We start from the raw sequence: 19,764 nt of genomic DNA, 5'->3' as shown, positions 1-19,764 counted from the left end.
GTTCAGCAAATTCTAGAGAGGGCAGGGGACCTTGACGTCTGGGATCATATCTCTGTTCTTTCCCTGGGGTATTTCTACCGACCCTTTGTTACTACTAGTTCTTTTGGGAGGAGCGGGACCTCCCTAACACATGGCCAACTTAACTATTCTGTCCCCCTTAATAACTGCGTCGATGTATTTTCCTCATTAGAAGAAATCGACTGACTTGATGCACCTGGTTGCACTGATTTATCAGGGACAGGCATATCTAGGGATCTCGAGGCTCATAGGAATTGTCCCCCTATTTGCAATCTACCTGGCCTCTTTAAAAGAACCCGGGATATTCCAACAGAGCAGGATGCACCAGGTAATAACCCTGGCTATCTAGGGGGGGCCACTTTACTCAAGTGGAACAGATGTTGGTGGAGAAGCCGGAAGGCATGGTCAACGCTTTCCTAGTAGGATCCATCCCCCTCGACTGTTCCTATGGTCCGGCCGCGCAGGTGCCTGTGATTGTACCTTTTCCCTATCCATCCCCTGAAAGTCCATCCCAAGGGCACTCAAAGTCTGTTATGACAGTGGGCTGCTGGAATATTGCAGGTCTTCTGCCCAAAACAACATTTTGTGATTGGGCAGCTTTTATTGAACAGTTTGACCTCTTGGCATTCCAGGAGACTTGGTCCACTGGTCAGGTATACCATCCCGGGTTTTTAAATTTCTCTAAACCTGCCCAAGGGGGACGGAAAGGCAGACCCATTGGCGGTCTCACTTGTTGGGTGGGACAGCAAATGGGTTACAGGGTCGAGGTGGTCCCTATCGACAGTCCGGATATTATGGCCCTACGGCTCCAGATGGCCCGAGTTCGAGATACATTGATAATTAATATCTATGCAAGAGGGCAAACGGGTGGGAGGTGCTCTGAGACAGTCGTCCTCCTTAATAGTTTTCTGGATAGCCAGAGGGGTGGGAGTAACTTGTTAATCATGAGAGACTTCAATTGCACCTTCGAACCTTGACCAAGAAGATGGCAATTTAAGTTCCGATGAGGATTCACAGTGGAATATCCCGTCCCTAGACCTGTGCCCGATTAAAAAATGGACAGAAGCTGCCTTGCAACTACAGGGGCTAATCCTGGAAAGGGGTGTGCGAGTGGTGAACGGGGGGCCCCCATTGGACCGGAAGGGCACGCATACCTTCAATAGTGTCTCTAGGAGTAGTCGTATTGACTTTATTCTCCTTAATATAGAATCACGGCCTTCCCATCTTGATATGCTGGTCCAGGAACGCACAGAAAGCGACCATGACCCGCTAATTTTCTCAATCAAAGCCCCGGGCTTATGAAATGTCCCTAAAAAGGCCACAGAGGATATAACATCAGTAGTATTGCTCTCAAATGACACGAGAAGAATAAGATGGTCTAGAGTTATCGAGAATGAAGGGGACCTGGGCATGATGAAGGCCATGGTGGCCCATTCGATAACCTTTCTCCAAAACTGTGACTCCTAGGAGGATATTAACCTCATTGCCTCCCAGGTACACAGAGACCTGTTTCTAAACCTGAAAACATATTTTATGAAGATCAGTAAAAAGAAGGCAAAGATAGGGACACCAAAAGCCACCTGGTATAACAAAACCTGAAGAGAGGCATATCGTCTATTGACAAGGGCTATTAGATCCAAAGACATGGGAGAGGTTAAATCTGTCAGGGCAAATTACAAAGCAACTCAATCAAAAGCTAAAAAGGAGTGGGATGACAACCGCTGGCATGACTTGCTTTTAGCCAGTAATGAGAAAGATATGGTAAAATTCTGGCAGCTAGTCAAGTGGGGGAGCGGCGGAACACCCCACATACCCACTTATTATGTCCCACCGGAACAGTGGGCCTCGTATTTTATGGCCCAGTTCTCTGCTCCCGTTAACTTGGTAGATTTTCAAATCTCCCCCTCGATACCGTCCCTATTATTTAACAATTCGGAGGTTGAGACAGTCCTCTCCCTAATTCCGAGAGGAAGGGCCCCGGGCGTCGATTGCGTACCGGCGGATTTGTTTCTTTAGGATAAGGACAACTGGGTGGTTTATATCACCTATCTTGCTAACGCCATCGCTGGTGGTGCGTGCATTCCTGACACCTGGTCCGGTGCAGTTATAATACCGGTATATAAAAAGGGGGACCGCCCCCTCCCTGGCAACTATAGGCCCATCAGCCTTATAGATTCCATTCAGAAAATAGTTGCCAGGTTGGTACTGTGCTGAATTCAGCTGTGGATAGAGGAATCTGAGATACTATCACCTATGCGGGCAGGTTTTCCGCCCCCACACCAGCACTATCGATCAGGTGCTTAGGGTTGTGATGATTTATTGGCGGGTTGTAATCTTAGGAGGGGGCACGCTATATGCAGCCGTAATTGACCTGAAATCTGCTTTCGACTTGGTCCCACGTAATAAAATGTGGAGAGCCTTCATGGAGGTGGGAATGCCACTGGAGCTACTAGCAATGCTAGTCAAATTGCACAACTCCAACCATGCACAGGTTCGATGGGGCACACACGGAGAAGTAACAGATAGATTTCCTGTGTTGAAGGGTGTGCGCCACGGATGTGTTCTCGCTCCCAGCCTGTTTTCTTTATTTATTGACAGGGTTGTCCAGTATTATTCCACATGCCCCACTGGTGACCCAACTCTGGCAGGCTTGAAGATCCCTTTACTCATGTTCGCAGACAACACTCTGATTTTATCCAAGACTCAAAGTGGGTTACAGGTTGCCCTTTCCCGATTCGAGGAGTTCTGTTGTGACCATGAATTGGTGGTTAATGTGGACAAGACTAAGTTCATGGTTCTCCACATGCACAACGCTATTAAGGGCACAGTCTCCATGAATAATGTTCTTTTAGAGCAGACTGAAGTGTTCAATTACCTGGGGATAACCTTAAATAGGAAGCTAAACTGGAAGCCACAGATCGACATGCTAGCTCTAAAATATGCGCAGTTGGCTGGGGCACTAATAAAAGAGCACAGGCTTTCATTCAGCAAGCCCATAGCTCCCGCCCTTAAAATATACAACTCTAAAGTTGCTAGTGCAATTCTATATGGTGCTGAACTCTGGGGCCACGAGGATATTACTCCACTCGTTACTGTCCAAAACAAATTTCTTAGGGCACCAATTGGCTTGCCGCAATCAACTCCATTGATGCCCTAATTTTTGGACCTGGGATGCTTCTGTATCGAGGATTTGGCTCGATTCAGGCCTATAGCTCTTTGGCGAAGGCTTTGGGCCACACCCGAGCTCTCTCTGTATGCCAAAGCCATCTTGGATTTCAAGGGGAAGGGTGCCTAAGTAAGATCCAGTTGCTGCAGTATATAAAAAAATCCCTGACAGAATTGGGGATGAGCCTACTGTGGGAGAACCCTGAAGCGAATCCATTCCAGACAAAAAAAGCTTAAGGCAGTTTACATGGACATGGTGCAGATGAAGCGTTTTTCCTCCATCTCAAGGCCAACTCTGACCAGGGATTTTCTGTTGATTAATCATGAGCTTGGGTTTGAACCGTATTGGGATCTTATTTTAAAACCGCTGGATAGGAAGCTATACCACCAGTTTAGGGTAGGTTCCCTTCCGATCAGAGGTTTTACTAGCAGATGGTTTAAATCAACAACAGTATTGTGCCCGTTGTGTTTAGCACAGACCGAATCAATCACCCATATCCTATTCGTGTGCCCGGCCTACTGGTCACCTAGGATGAAATGGCTCAAACCCATCTGCACCATCCTGGGCACGAGATCTGCTTAGGAGGCCCTAAGGATCCTGCAGACATGTACTTAGGAATCTATTGTTGTTTCCATGGCAACATTTTTGAGTTGGGCATGGTCGATTCGGGTGAACAAATTAAGGGATCACTGACCTGTTTTTATTCTCTTTGTACTAATTTTATGGGATGCATGATAGTTGGAATGTGCTACCCTGATGAGCCCTGAGGTAGAGCTCAGTGATTTCACCAAAGACAGGGGTTGCCGTCTGTCTATCGATTGCCATACGCGTCTGGCTTTATAACTTCATTTTTGCAAAACAAATCATTGATGGTTGGATATATCTCAAATCATATCTTTAAAATAATTATTTTCATAGTATATTAGATTATGTCGATCTATTGTATTAAAATTTTATTTCAAACATCCTATTGTGGTCATTTTATATTAATGTCAGTTCTGTTTTGACTTGATCCCAAACAATTTAGCATTTTTAATCTTTTAACATTTTTAATGGACAGTAATGCCTTTTATGTTTTTTATAATTGAAATCAAGACGAATGAACTGAACTGAATTAGAAGGCTTCTCAATATATGAGGCATTTTACCTCTCTCCTGATTCGCAGTAGAGTCAAACCAATAGGGCTGATCTGCTGCTTCCCATGTGCTGGCTTGGTCAACAAGCTACTTTACTAAGCAAAGGTGATGTAGTTAATCATATTATCTTATCCATTCATCAAGTATTTTCTTTTGGTATGTGTGCACTGATAGTTCTACAGTTGAAAACTGTGAAGTAATATTTTCGGGTAGAAAGTCATGTAGCCAAACTCTCTGAGGAAGAATAAAGTTGCGTGGAACAACGTTCACAACAAAATCCATGTCTTAATGTCCAGTGGGAGTGTAAACTAAGTTTTACAGGGAGTTAGCTTTAGATTATTTTTGAACTACCCACAAGCATTCAGTAAATCCAGCTCTCCTAAATATGATGGTATTTTTCATCTTAAAAATAATCTTGGTGTTGTCAGTGACGCTGTAACAGGTACGTTTACAGGAGTTGATAAGCCCAGTGTGTATGGACAAATAAATGGTTGGAAAAGTGGGGCAATTGTTAAGCCTTGGTGAATACTTACCTTTTTACAAAAATGATACTAATAGGAATTGAGGCAGGGACACAAGTTTTGCTCTATTTTTGAGGTAGGGCTGAATAGATTTTGGGACCATTCTATGTAGTCTTATATCATTTAGTATTTTAAGTAAAAGTTGTTGGACTACATTATCTAAAGTTGTTGCAAGGAGAAGTTTGGCGCCTCTCTTGGATCCTGCTGCTTACTTGAGTGTATCACAGTTTGTACTTATTGCTGATTCACTGCCTCATCAAGGTTGGAAACAAGTCACTTGGTTGGAGCGGAGACTGTCTTCCTAAGGGAAATTTGAGGTCTTGATGAAATCTGCTTTTCTCATCAGGTTAGCTGAAATGGTCTATACGATAGAGGTCTGCATTTTGTTGTGTTCTCGAGGGTCCAATACTTGCTTCTTCAGAATTGTTTCTCTGTAGGATGATTTTAAATTTGCTGGAGAATTCTCTGCTTCATTAACGGCTACTCTTGTGGGCATGATCACAGATGTAACTTTAAGAATATTTTTCAGATTCTATGGGGTCAGCAGTTAATTCAGAGATGCTGATAGTTGGAAATAGCTCATTTGTTTCTTTTATGCACAGGTTAAGCAAGCATAGGTTTGAATGAGTTATTTAAGCCATAATCTTGCCAGATTTGCAGTATGATGGGTTTCTATAGTCTTTGTTATTAAGCAGGGTCTCATGATTGTTGGCTTCATAAGTGATATGGGATCCCACCTTGGTGAATTATCTTCATGCCTACATAACTGGCATTAGACCATCGGTATAAGTAGCTATTTAGAATAATATACAGCGGGGAATGCACTTCAGTGATGGCCTGCTGTGAGTGGAGTATGTGAAAGGAAGGGGGACAAAGTATAGTTTACAGGGCATAGTTTGTCAGACTATGGGACTTGTAAGATTATTCCCAGTGATAAGAGGAGGGATCCTGGGGCGGGTGCTAATGATACTGGCTGATATCTCCCTCTGAGTTACCGGGACTCACAGGGTTTCAGATCCGAAACACCGGATTCTTTATTGTATGTAGTTACTCATTCCAGAACCTTTTCTACTGACATTTTCCACTAGATGTTACGGAATGATCTCGCAAAACTTACAATCAGGCACAGTGGTATCCTCCAACAGCCCAAGAAGGCAGTTATCCACACTGTATGTAATGAGGGTGGTACAGGGCCTTAAATGAAAAAGGTTGAAAAGAAAAAACAAGGGGACCCTACTCACAACGGAACCAGGGTATTGAATTATTTTAAGAAGAACAGCGTTTCCTGTGGAATAGATACTAGACAATGAATTCAAAAAGAACGGAAAATACGTATATTAGACCAGGGGTTGAGTGAGATGTCAAAGAGAAAGAATTACCAATACACCAATATAGTTGTTCAATCAGTTGTATTGAAAAATTGAATTGTAGTAAAAAGTTTCATACATAACGCAAAATTATTTACAGTTGTGTAAAAGTGTCCCAAGTGAGAGTAAGAACCAAAACATTAGAATGACATATGTGAAACAAATACGTGCAAGGTTTGAATCATTTGTTTATAAAAGCGACCAATTTCTTTCATCAAAATACATAACATCTATACAATCATAGAGTGCTATATTCCAAAGGTTCGCTTTTCTTAATTGTCGACGACGTTCGATGACCTGTCATGGAACCTAAGAGAGAACTGACAGATGCAGTTCTTTGCCAGCTAAAGAAATCACCCTGGAAACGCGGTCACTGCCCAACGGCACCCATTTTTTGGAAATCATACCACTTGAAAGAGGCTTGCTACACATTGGACTACAGCTTCTGACAAGGAAAGGACAGCCATTGTGCCCCGACTTAGATCCGCTAGACCCTCGCCCTCATTAGGGAACCCGGCTGGGTTGCCTAGTGAGTACTTTTATTTCACCATACCACGGTTTGCACATACCTCACCAGTATTCTAGCGCATCTGGCCAATTAGATGTCCCACATCTTATGTCCTGAAGAGACCCTCTACCCATGCTAGGGTCGAAACGCTGTTCACAATTAAGAAAAGCGAACCTTTGGAATATAGCACTCTATGATTGTATAGATGTTATGTATTTTGATGAAAGAAATTGGTTGCTTTTATGAACAACAAATGATTGACACCTTGCACATATTTGTTTCACATATGTCATTCTAATGTTTTGTTTCTTACTCTCACTTGGGACATTTTTACACAACTGTAAATAATTTTGCGTTATGTATGAAACTTTTTACTACAATTCAATTTTTCAATACAACTGATTGAACAAATATATTGGTGTATTGGTAATTCTTTCTCTTTGACATCTCACTCAACCCCTGGTCTGATATACGTATTTTACGTTCTTTTTGAATTCATTACTTAAATGAAGAAGGAGCTGCATAATTTACGGAAAAAAGTAGGTAGTTTGGGGATAAATGCTTGTTTTAATTATCAAGCTAAATTCTGTGTCTCTGTATTGTAAGTTCCAAACTCAGAGGAAATCTAATCAAACCCCACCCCCAACCACGTTCCCCACATGGTCCAAACTCATGGACACCTGCACATATGGAGCATGTAAATGTAGTTACTAGGAACTATGTGGGTGTGATATGTCATCCACAAGAAAGATTGACTGGGTATTTCCCTTTCATTTTAATGCTCTCTTCTCCATGTTTCATCGACATTACAGTAAATTGGAGCCTAGGTATATGGTTTCAAAATGCAATATGGTGGCCATTGTTCACATTTCCTCCATCATTTCATGTACTGCATTAAGATTTGAGGTACCAGACATCTACCGCTAGGAAAGGCACCAATAAGCAGAAGGTACAAATAGCTTAGAGTAAAACTAGCTGGTTGCTCTGGCATAAGAAAATTGAAGAGGCTGTTAATCTGACACTGGCTTTTCACTGTGACCCACCTTAAACCATTTTCTGTGCTCCTGGTCCCCATTTGCATTGAAAAATTGTTAAACTCTGTACGTTAATGGGTGTGAGAACACCAGTGTCTGAATACAGATGCGTAATCTCTCTGGACAAAAGTTCTTTCTGCAGGCACAGAAGAGGCAGATAATATATATGACATGGCATTATGGTGTAAAATTGATTTATTGAAATCGCTTTTCTTCCCCAGTATTGGCTGGGCCATTTGTTATCCATGACATCCTGTGTCCCCAGCAAACAATAAAATATTCAAAATTCTAATTATTTAAAGCATTGAACAACTGAAGAATTTAGCAGTACAGCATGGTGTAACCAGATGCAGCAGGGGTAGATCTTTCTAAAGCAGGGTCACACTAGTCCACCAATCATTACTACCCAGAGCAAGACACTCCATGCTCCACAACTCAAGGTAAGTCGTCACCAGTCTTTGCTTCCTGAGAGGTAAGCCCTCAGCTACCAGCACTGTAGAATTCTTTGAATTTGCTATCCTGTAGGAGTTCTCATTAAGAATGGACTAACCATAAATTAGACAAACCCACTTTGTGGTTTTGTGAATGGGAGAGGTAGTTCCCAGACTGACATTGTTTATTTGACAAAATACCTGCAGCCTGAAAGCCATGTGAGGACATAAAACATAATTGTAAAGTCGTGTTCTCTAAACCCGGGAGATGAGTTGTTCTGCTTAGATAATGTGTTGGAGTAAATGTAGGAGAGGAGATGCTGTCCTTTTGATGGAGGAAGTCAGGAGGTGAAGGTATGTGTTGAATAAATGTAGCTAAAAACAATGAGGGGTAAAGTTCTCAGTAGCGGCCCGCCCCTGCTAAGTGGAGGGCGGGCTGGACCAGAGGAGGGAGGTGGGAAGGGGGTGAGGAAACATTTTTTTTTTAAACTTACCCAAACGTTAAGGCCACCTTGCACATCATGCTCCTTCAGGCTTCTTCTTCTGGGCACAGGCTCCCAGACTGCACTGCGGCCATTCATAACGCTGCATGAAAACAATATTAGGAGTGGCCTGAGCACTGGCAACTTGCGCTCCCTGGCAGACATGTACCTGCTCTCTCCAGCCCCAGCAACACAGCTGGGGCTGCAGAGAGCTTCACTGCGCTTAAGAGTTTGGCCAACCTGAGATGGTCGGCCAAACCGTCATGCACAGGGAAGGGAGCCCACGACTCCCCCGCCAGCAGTATCATCCCCTGGATCCGCCCCCACAACTCTTCAGATTCCTGGGGTCGTGTTCAGGGGATTAAAATAAAACCGGTTTAAAACCCGTTTTATTGTCTATGTATTTTCTGGTGGTGGCGGGGCGGCTCTCCACGGCCCTAATGGATCGGCTGCGGCTGCAAGTTCTCTTTCATGGGATCCCTGACAAGGGGGAGGGATGCAAGTATGAGGTCGAATCATCAGAGGGCCTGTTCACTGTAGATGCTCTAATGCAGAGGTGCTTAAGAGATAAGACATATGAGAAGAGACCTGATTTCACGAAAGGTAGTCGTGTAACCAAATGAAGTGGGAGCAGAAGGTGATGGTATGAGCAGGAATCCCATTTTAAGAAGTGAAAATTATTGTAGAAAGTATTTATGGCATATTGCAATTATCTTTTAGTATTTTAGGGCAGGAGCAATTTTCCATTTTTTATCTGAAAGCAAGGAAAGCAAAGAATGACAATAGGACACAAGAAGAGAGTGGCACCTGATCTGATCTGTATGTAGTTCACTCTCTTGAGCATTATCTGTTGATCCATACAATTGCTTCCCATGATTGATCACCCACTGACCAAGATGATGTTCCCTTGCCTAATTAATAGCATTCACTAATTATGAAAGCGGCTACTCCCGAGGACAAGTATGACTGTAGTATCTCAGAGACTGACATGGAGAGTCACTAAAAATAAAATTTGCGACACCTAGATATTTAATGAGGCCAAGCTAGGAATTAAGGGCTCAGGAAGCATTGCCCTGCCAATGATTGAGCGGCCAGACCAAGCTAATTCCTAAGTGGTGACTCCTGTTAGTGGTTCTGTAATGTAGTGAAGCCGGCCTGGTCAAAGAGTAAGGCAAAAGAAGACTTCATATCCCTGTGCCCCAAATTCAGATAAAGATTTCTGCACCCCATGAATACCCCTCTAACCATTCTTACTGTGGTACAGTTAAACTTTATCCCTTTCTCTCTAGGTCAATCTTTCTTTATGTTGCCATTCCATACGATAAATATAATATGTTGCTTGTTGTTTTTCCACAGTATGTAATTGTGGCCCTGGGATCGCCTGCACCACCAATGGGGAGTGCTGTCACCACGAGTGCTTGGGAGGATGCAGCCAGCCAATGGACAGCAGGGCCTGCGTTTCATGCCGCCACTTCTTCTTCAACGGGCATTGTCTCCACTCGTGCCCGGCACAGACATACGAATATGAGGGATGGCGTTGCGTGACTCCTGAGTACTGTGCCAGTCTGCGCAAGGTGACGGAGAACCCCCGTGATTCCTCCAAGTTTGTCATCTTTCAGGGCAAATGCCTATCTGAATGCCCATCTGGATTTACCAGAAATGAGAGCAGGTAAGGAAAACAACCTTCCCTTAACATGGAGATTATGACTTGTATTAGACGTCTGAAGGCAACAATCTCTTCTAATGTTTGACCTTATGGAAGGCTATGATCGGTTCTGTCTCGACAGGAAGCAATTTCCACTGTAAGCCCTAGGTGTAAAATTAACCACAGCAGTATGCCTGAACACTGTGAAACTGTACGTCTGCTTTCCATGAGGTTTGAATGTTGGCTGTGTAGACCCCTTTCCTGCATAACCTGTTTCAAATCACTTTACAAAGTTCTAGTGCTCAACAACAAAGAAACATACCTGTAAGTATCATAATAAAATGCAATTCTTCATAGCACTTAGAGACCGTTGGTGATAACGCGCTATATAAATATAAATTACAAATTACAAATAGCAGAATTCGGTGCCTGTCAAACTCATGCATGGTGAATTGCATACAGTGAGAACATGAAATTCAAACATCTGATATCAATATCATTTTATGATTTTCTGCCAGAGTGAGTGATCAATTTGCTAATTCAGACACTCGCTCCACCTCTACAAACCCTCTACGAATATCCAGATTAGTAGGGATGTGAGTAGTATAGACCAAGCCAGTCTCCTCAGTAAAACTGTATTGGTTTACTTCAATCAAGGAAAGAACATAGTAATAGTTGTTGATGCCCGATAGTTGGCTGTGTAGGCTGGCCCGTAGCCAGAAGTATATTTTTTGGGGCACGTGACCCTCAGCTATGCCAAAACAATAATGCTCTGGTCTATAGATGCATATGTGGCGTAAGGAATAGAAAACTATACTTATTTACCTGTGGATATTTCTCCTCCAGCAACAGTATTCAAGAGGTGTAAATCACCTTATGTTGGCCGGGAAGACAGCACGAATAGACCTATGCACGTTGACACTGCCGTACATCAAGGGGGGATTTGCTGTACCAGACCTTTTACTATACTATCTATGTGCACAAGCGCAATATGCGCACTATTGGTTCTTCCCGATAAGGTACCTGCCACATACAGCAGTGGAAAGTGGGGATGCTAATCCAATCCCACTTAGATGTATTCTGCCACATTCACACCCACATATCAGCAGAACTGAAATAAACACCATAAAAACTACGAACTACGAACACAACATGGCAACGTATGGGGAAACTGACGCAGAAACTGCCTTTATATGCGCAAGCTCTACCCCTTCAGCACCACCCTGCACTGATAGTAACACACACTGGAAAAGGTGTCTCAATACTACAACATGTCGGAATAACTACTATGGGGGATTTATATATAGACGGTCACTTCATTGAGGAAGCAGATCTCACTTACATAAATAATCAAACATTGCTTTTCAAATTCACATTCCACAGACTCAGGGGGGCTATCAAGGATCTGTATGCCACATTGCCAGCTGAACCACCGACATTGGCGACGCTACAAATGATCATTACCAGCCCAAATAATGCCCACATGGTCTCCAAGCTATATAGTTTATTACAAGACAAAATCGCAGGAAACACTAACAAAGCTAGAGACCGATGGAGTTCCCAAATAATGACACCACTTCAGGAGGAAGAATGGCAAACTAGCTGCACACCAACAACCCTGCTTTCACTAAATGGGAACCTCCGCCTCATACACTATAAATATCTACATTAAATATACCACTCCCCACTTAAATGTGGATTAAGGGTAGATGCTAAAACTGTGTACGCTGTGGAGAAGAAAATGCAGACTGCATACACTTAGGGCCCCATTACGATATCGGACGGATTGCCTCCGCCAGGGTGGCGGTGGCCACCGCCACCCAGGCGGAGGCAATCCGCCCGACAACCACTCTTGTGTTCCCCTCCGCCTGATTAGGATGGCGGAGGGGACAGCGGCGGACAGAAAGACCGTCCGCCACTTTACAGCCGCGGTCGGCTTGCGACCGCGGCGGTAATAGATTAATATGGTGGCGGTGTCCAATGGATGCGGTGATTGCTGCGGGGGCCCCCTGCAGGGCCCCCAGGTTGGCGCCACTGTCTGGGGGGCACATGGGGGGTACCTATGGTCCCCCCCCACATTTGCATATGCAAAGCGGCAGGCACCGCGCGGTGCCTGCCGCTTTGCATATGCAAATGCAAAACAGCATTTTTTACATTGTGGCGGGGGGTGCAGAGTGCACCGCCCACCACAATGCAAAAACTACAGGATGTGCCCGCCACTGTGGCGGGCACATCCTAATTCCCCCCACGGGACCCCCGCCCTTATGGCGGGCGGTCCCGTTCTACGATAGGGTGGCGGGCGGACAATGTCCGCCCGTCATCCTAATGGGGCCCCTAGCGTTGAGATGCTCCAAAATCTATAACTATTGGGAGGACGTCGTGGAGACTTTAGGGCAAATATTGGAAACATCAATAGACTGTACAGTGAAAGTCTACCTGCTGGGAATAGTAGGAAAGATGAAAACTGTCAAACGCAGACTTTGTATTATAGCATTATTGATGGCGAAAAGACGTTTATCCATGTAGTGGGGAGGAAGAGGGTCGCCTAATAAGAAACATTGGTTAACTGATCTTGTCTACTGTAAAGACAACTTGAGCACGTATGAAGAAGAACTACCAATGGGTGCCAGACCAAAAGACTATTGACTCCCCTTATCCTAATATTTAAGATCTGATCAAGATTGGCAATCCACTTCAGCTGAATAGCGGTTTGTTATTCTGGAATGTAACCATATAAAGTCTTGCTCTGAATCTGCATTATAAATGTGCTTTCTGAAAATGCTATTCATCCTGCATTACTGTATTCTGGGATGTTTACTTTAGGTTCAATTGTTTTTATGACACTAGTATAACTTGTATGCACATGATGAAAATTTCAATAAAAAAATTAATTAAATAAAAACTTGATAGGTGAAACTGTATTTCTTTTTTAGTTAATTGGTTGCATACTGAACATCAAGGCTGGACTAGGAACCAAAAGCAGCCCTGGCAAATTTGTTAGACTGTTCCCCACCCCCCAGGGGATGTAGGGCCCAAGTGTCAAGCACTGCTGTGTAACAAAACCGCCCCCAGCACTGCTGCTTTTGGTACTGGGGGCCGATATTTCAGCATCGCTGCAAAACCGGCCCCTAGTGACAAAACTGGCCCCCACTACAAAACCCACCCCCACCGCACTACCTCCCGGGCCACGGCTGCAACCAGCTATGCCCCGTCCGATCCTGCTGAACATGTCCGATACACAGCACTTCAAGTTCAACCAATGCTTCCTAAAAGTGAGACACAGAAATTTTCCCTCTATTATAGGGAGATTTTCAATCTCTCTCTATAGTAAAGTATATGGAAAATTGAAAGTTTATTTAACTAGCAAAAGAGGAGTGAAATATTTTTTTATGTTAACTATGAATGTAAATTATATAAAAATATATTTTAAATAGGGAACAAAATATAAAATTCCACTGCACTTGTAACTTAATTTTTAGTAAGTGTATAATTTGATTAATTTATTAAAGGAAAGAAAAAATATTTTTAAATATTTTTTAAATCCCACCTAAAGTAAATTGTTTATATTAATCTATACTGTAGAAATTACAAACAAAGTTATAGAATCAATGTAAATTAAATTAATTCGTTTTTTTATGAAAATGTACATTTATTTTTACATTTAAAAAGTTATTGGAAGGTTTTTATTATAACATATTGAAATGTTGTTCATGTATCATTGATTACCATTTAATTAAAGGTGTGTATATATATTCTTAAAATGTAAAAAGAAGTTGCTTTCTTTAACATTATTTTCTTTGGAATTATGTTTTAAGTCTATGCCTTTATATGCAAGGTTATTGCAGTACCAGTACTAGGTCTGAACTAGAGCACATTTACTATTTTCGTCTGTCCTTTATTGCTATAGTAACTTTAGAAGTGCAGGTTGTGAATTGTAATGGGCTTATGCTTTTGTGGTTGTGTCTCTCCCTCCCAAAATTCCTCCTTCCTTATTACTTCTTAAACCCCTCCTGACTAATTTCTAGGCCACTCCCATTAATAATAAGTTATGCCCCTTTTTGGGGCCGCTCCTACTGGTTCCTTCCACATTCACTGCTAAGTATAATTCTGAATGTTGAAGATCTACCCATCAAAAAGACAGGGGAGTTGGAGATTTATACAATTATTTGTAGTATGCAAGTTGCAGTATTGCAAAATGAAGTATTTGAAGTGGGCCCACAAGCTTTTCATTTACCAGGTTGGGCTACACATACAGGAGCTGCTCATAGGTAAACGGAAAACTACCAGTGTAGTGAGGTCATAGAATTAACTGCAGACATTTGTAAGTTAGTATTAGTTTGTTTATGCTTGGCAGCCATCTTGCCGCTTTTGCGCACGTTACTACATGGCTTTATTCTCGTGAATAAACTGCTGATGCATTTGTGCATGATAACTGTCTGCCCTTCACACCTTCAGCTGTACACCATACTCCTAGTCTGCACAGCGTGTTCAAGGTAAAAAAACAATGTATGCTGTTGATTCACTTTAGTCAGTCCCTCGCCCATAGACACAACATAGAACACAGCTGCAATACTGAAAGTCGAGTGCTTTTAATATGCATGCATGAAAAGGCACTTGGAGAAAATTCATTCCAACAAAGAAGAGCTGTGCTTGTCCTGAGATGGGATTCCTTGCATCTAAACTTAGAGAAATGGGGTCCCCCTGACAAAGCCTAGAGGTCTTCTCTAATTATAATAAACTAGCTTGAAGCACGGAGAGGGTGGTAGGGCGCTCTAGCCCTGTTTCCACTATCATTATAAAATGATTGCCCCGTTTGTGCTTTATGGAATTGTAACCATGCTGATTATATTGTTCTTATGCATTTCGCTGCTTTTGATGGCTAGTATACTGCATTGTAGAGCACGTTAATTAAAATAAACATTTTAAACTATACTGTGTCTCTGTTTACTCACGTTGTGGACAAGTATGAGTGTTTGAACAAAAGAGTGTTCTTCTTCACACGATTCCTGAGAGGGACGGAGTGACATGTTCCAGGATGTCTAATGATTGGTAGCTTCGCTGTAGTACCAAGAACTAATGAGACACTATAGCTAGTCAGATTGGAGTTCTGGGTACTGAGGTGGGTTTCCTGGTTTCCTGTACATAGTTCTGTGTATGTGCAGAATCCCTGCACTGATCATGAAGTGAATAGAGATTTCAGCCGAAAAAGTCAATTTGGAATTTAGGCTGTAACTTTAGGGACGATGGGAGGGAGAGAGAAAAAAAAAGATTGGCCTTTGAATAAGGTTCGAATGTTCACGATATGAACAAAAGATAAAAGAGAAAAAAGGAACCGCCAAAAAAAAAAAACCTGCAGATGATTGGTGTCAGCCAGGTTAATCCATCAAAGAGTATGATCAGTAAGTTGCAATAGCCTCCAATAGGAAGCCATTGTTATGTCATATAAAGAGACGCCATCCACTCAAGCAAACTGAAAGAGCAAACACGTTCCTCAAGAGTGGTGCCTCCAGCACCATCAGCGAACAACTTGCGTGGTGCTTGATGTAACATCGTTGTAAGAAATCCTGTGCCGCAGCACCGATATCCCACTGTGCTAAAACTCCACACGCAGCCGACCCAACACCGGAACACTCTTGCTCATGGGACACTAAGGGACTCCTCAGCAGATCAAAATCCGGAGCAGGAGACACCGTATTGGAGAGGCAAAGGTCCAATGCCAATTCAAATGAACATTCCAAGCAAGTGAAGACAGGTTGCACGCAAGAGTAATATGCAAAACAAAAGGACAATCCGTAAGCCACACTGAGTGTGGCCCTGGGCAAAATATTATAGCATGTAAGCATACGGCTACAAAGCATCTGTAGTCGGTCTTGGCTGTGCAGCACCACCGGAAAAGCAGCCATTGCGCAGCAGGCAAATTAGTATTAGTACTCCAGCAGCCAAGGCAAGTAATAATGGCAACCCACCAAAGACGCTGGAAAAAATAGAATGAATAGATGCCGGTATCACACCAAAAATAGTTTGGATAGTGGACACAAGGCCGGAGCTCACAACTTTAAAAAAATGGGCCAAGCCTGCAGTATTAGATGCATTGAAAATGTTATGAATCAAAGCACCGAAATGCAGTGGGAGGTCAGTATTAAGAAGGGCTTGAACCTCAGATCAGGTATTGGCCACATGAAGGACAAATGTCTCACGTGCAGATGTGAGAGAAACTTCTTTTTGGGACAACGATGCTCTAATTCTGCTCAACTTATCAAAGTCCGCTCTCAAGGTCAGAATGGAAGGCCAGACTGAGTTATCGAGTCTCCCATGTGGGGGTGGAACAGTACATTTTTACAGCAAACCACAAGTTGCAAGACTGTCACAATGTAAGGGCTGCCAGCAAGCATACCTCAGCATTCATCAGTATTTAAAAGCAGATAACTACCGTTTGCTAGCAGAGTGAAAGTTGGTGTAATATTGGGCACTGGAATACCTTTCAGAATGCATGCGAGATTCGGAACCGTTAAGTTACAGGCTCCGTGCAACTGTATATTTTTGTAAACAAGTGAATGACTTCTAGTCGAATCACATGATTCCCCAGTTAAACTTCTTTTTCATCCTGCAAGCATCTGTAAGCGAATGGTAACAACCACACCTCATGAAGGAAAGCACTGCCCAGGGGTTCAAAGCGGCCTAAGGGGTTATGCTTCATACAGGATCTAAAGTTAAATATGGTAAATGGTAAGGTTGTTACCCCATGGATGAGCCAGACAGCAGCTTCAGTTTTGGCTATAGAAAAGGGCAAAGGCTCCAATTTTTCAATGTGTAAAAGCATGTATGTAGCATCTTTCATGGATATAAATCGCTGTTTGTCTGTTAAGTTAAACGGCATAAAAGAAGATGTAGCGTTCAAATAATTCCAAGGAACCTTTCCCATCTTAAGAATCTGCAAAGTCCACACAAACTGCATAACTGAACGCAATTGCTTCTGTCCAGGATACAAAACGGACACATCATCTTGCAGAATATGAACAACAGATGAAACAATTCTGTCCAATCTATAAATGGGGGAGGAAAGTGTGTTAATACTATTATCCACAACAGCAAGGGTTTTTTCCAAATTAGCCTGGTCTATGGCTCTTAGCCAGGAAGCAGCCTCAATTTGGGACAGCTTCCATATTTCATTATAGGTTGCGTAAATAAATCATTTTGATCTAGCACCAGCAAGGCCTTTTATAAAATCTGTCAAATCAATGTCACCTGATAATAACGACAAATGTTGTTTCACAGAGGACAGTGTCAAGTGTTGTAACCCATTTTGACATAATTTACCAACCGAGTATGTAGTGACCGAATGGGAATGAGAAAATAGTGGATCAGGCCTATCCTGCGTATAGCTAGGGGCCGTGCCATGGAAACGCAGTTGGCACGAGTCCGAGCTTGTTTGCCAGACCAGCCAACCTACGGGGTCTAAGGCAGAAATATTAAAAGTAACGTTCTAGAGCAGGGACTGTAAGTCATCAATGGAATAATCATTTATTTTTATTTATTTATTTTATTTTAGGTGTTTTATATAGCGCTAGCTGGACCCAAGGGTATCAGAGCGCTTTACAGCATGTACAGTTATGTGCAGATATACTATACAGATATTATGATAGACCATGCAGGGTCGAGCCGGGTCGAGCCGGGTATAGATCAGATATGAGAGCGAACGAGCATGGGGCAGGTAGGAAGTCGCTCATTCAGGGCAAGCGTCTAATCGGCTCCTATCCTAACCAGGATGGGAGACCAAGAGGTTTTCTGGGTCACTGTCAGAGTCCACAGTTAAGAGAATACAGTAAGATGGAGAACCTTGAAAGGAGCTTCCTTGGAACTTATCTTTTTGCTTGAGAGCGGTCTAGGAAGAGGACTTTGAGCAGGTTCCTGAATTTCGGGAAGGAGGGGATTGTTCTGATGTGGGGGGGATGGAGTTCCAGATTTTTGGGGCGTTTCCAGCAAAAGATTTAGCTGCGGTATTCTGCTTGCGAGCTTTCAGAGGGATGAGTAATAGGGTGTTAGAGCTCCTGAGGTTCCTGGACTGGCCGGCTCTTTTGAGTTTAGCGGCTAAGTATTCCGGTTTGCCTGTTGGTAGGGCTTTGTGCGTGAGGCAGGCTGTTCTAAAGCTGGCTCGCAGTTCAATTGGGAGCCATTTAGGTTCCCTGAGTGCAGGAGTGATGTGGTCGAATTTCTTAGTTCGTGTGACCATTCTTGCTGCAGCATTGAAGGTTGTTTTTATTTATTTATTTATTTATTTAAGGTTTTTATAGAGCGCGTAGTCACCCAAGAGTATCCCAGCGCTGTACCTCGTGATCCGGAGGGGAAGGGGAGCTGAAGAGTTGGAGGGGTTATGGGAAGAGGAGAGTTTTGAGCGATTTTCTAAAGTGGAGGCGGTTCCGCTCAGTTCTGAGTTTCAGAGGAAGCGCGTTCCATAGTTTTGCAGTGTGAACCGAGAAGCGGCGACCTCCTGAGCGGGCTTTTTTCACTCTGGGAACCACAATGAGGTTTTCGTGGTCCGAACGGAGCGCTCTCGTAGGTCTGTAGGGGGTAATACAGTTCCTAAGATTTGGAGGGCCTTCGTTGTGTAGCACTTTGTGAGCCAGGCAGAGGGCCTTGAATGCCACTCTTTCCCTGATCGGCAGCCAGTGCAGTTTCTTCAAAGCGGGTTTCGCAGAAGTTCTGGCCGGGGTGTTCGTAAGCATCCGGGCAGCGGCGTTCTGGATTTTCTGTAAGGTCTGGAAGGTGGCCTCCGGGGCTCCCAGATATATGGCGTTACTGTAGTCTTAAGGATTTTTAAGGATTTTTAAGTTTAGAGATGCTAGGTGAGATTTTGCTGTTCCGGTCAGGGTTGCGATCCCATAGTCAATTCTGGAGAGCACCAGTGCTTGCGTGGCTTGTTTGAGATCTTTAGGGGGAAGGAAGGGTTTTATTTTGTACAGTAATTTCAGGTTGAGAAAAGCACTTTTGGCAGATCTTGAAATGTGTTTTTTCATGTTCAGTTCGGGTCTAGGGTGATACCTAGAGATTTTACTGAGTCCGCTGGGGTGAGGGTCCCATTAAGGGCATCAATGACTTTCAGCCATTCTTCAATTTGGGAGTTTTCGTCTCTGTTGGAGATGAGAAGTACTTCCGTTTTCTCTTGATTGAATTTTAGGTGGTTGATTCTGAGCCAATGTTGAGCCTCTTTGAGCGTGTCATTAAGTCTCTGGATGTCGTAGATGGAGGTGGTTTCAAGATAAAGCTGCGTATAGGTGGAAAGGGATGTTAGAATTCCTAAGTAGTGAGGTAAGGGGTTCCATGTAGATGTTGAAAGTTGAGGGGAAAGCACTGACCCTTGAGGGACACCTCTAGTGGCTGGTTGGAGGTCAGACTCAAAGTTTTTGATTTTTATCCTTTGTGAGCGGTTGTGAAGGAAGGAGGAGAACCAGTGTAGGA

At 43.3% G+C, this 19,764-nt stretch overlaps 1 protein-coding gene across 1 annotated transcript in view; it reads left to right on the top strand.

Moving 5' to 3' along the window:
- The window catches only part of INSRR (insulin receptor related receptor), a 736,218-nt gene that overhangs the window by 376,450 nt on the left and 340,004 nt on the right, over positions 1-19,764 (top strand). Inside the window, exon 3 of the mRNA XM_086945015.1 lies at positions 10,020-10,332. Within this exon, the coding sequence (XP_086801141.1) occupies positions 10,020-10,332 (313 nt within the window). The remainder of the gene's footprint in view (positions 1-10,019; positions 10,333-19,764) is intronic.

Source organism: Lissotriton vulgaris, chromosome 12 (assembly GCF_964263255.1).
Source record: "Lissotriton vulgaris chromosome 12, aLisVul1.2, whole genome shotgun sequence".
In the NCBI taxonomy this organism is placed as follows: Eukaryota; Metazoa; Chordata; class Amphibia; order Caudata; family Salamandridae; genus Lissotriton; species Lissotriton vulgaris.
The sequence above is the reverse complement of the archived record's forward strand: the minus strand, read 5'-3'. Positions and strand labels throughout refer to the sequence as shown.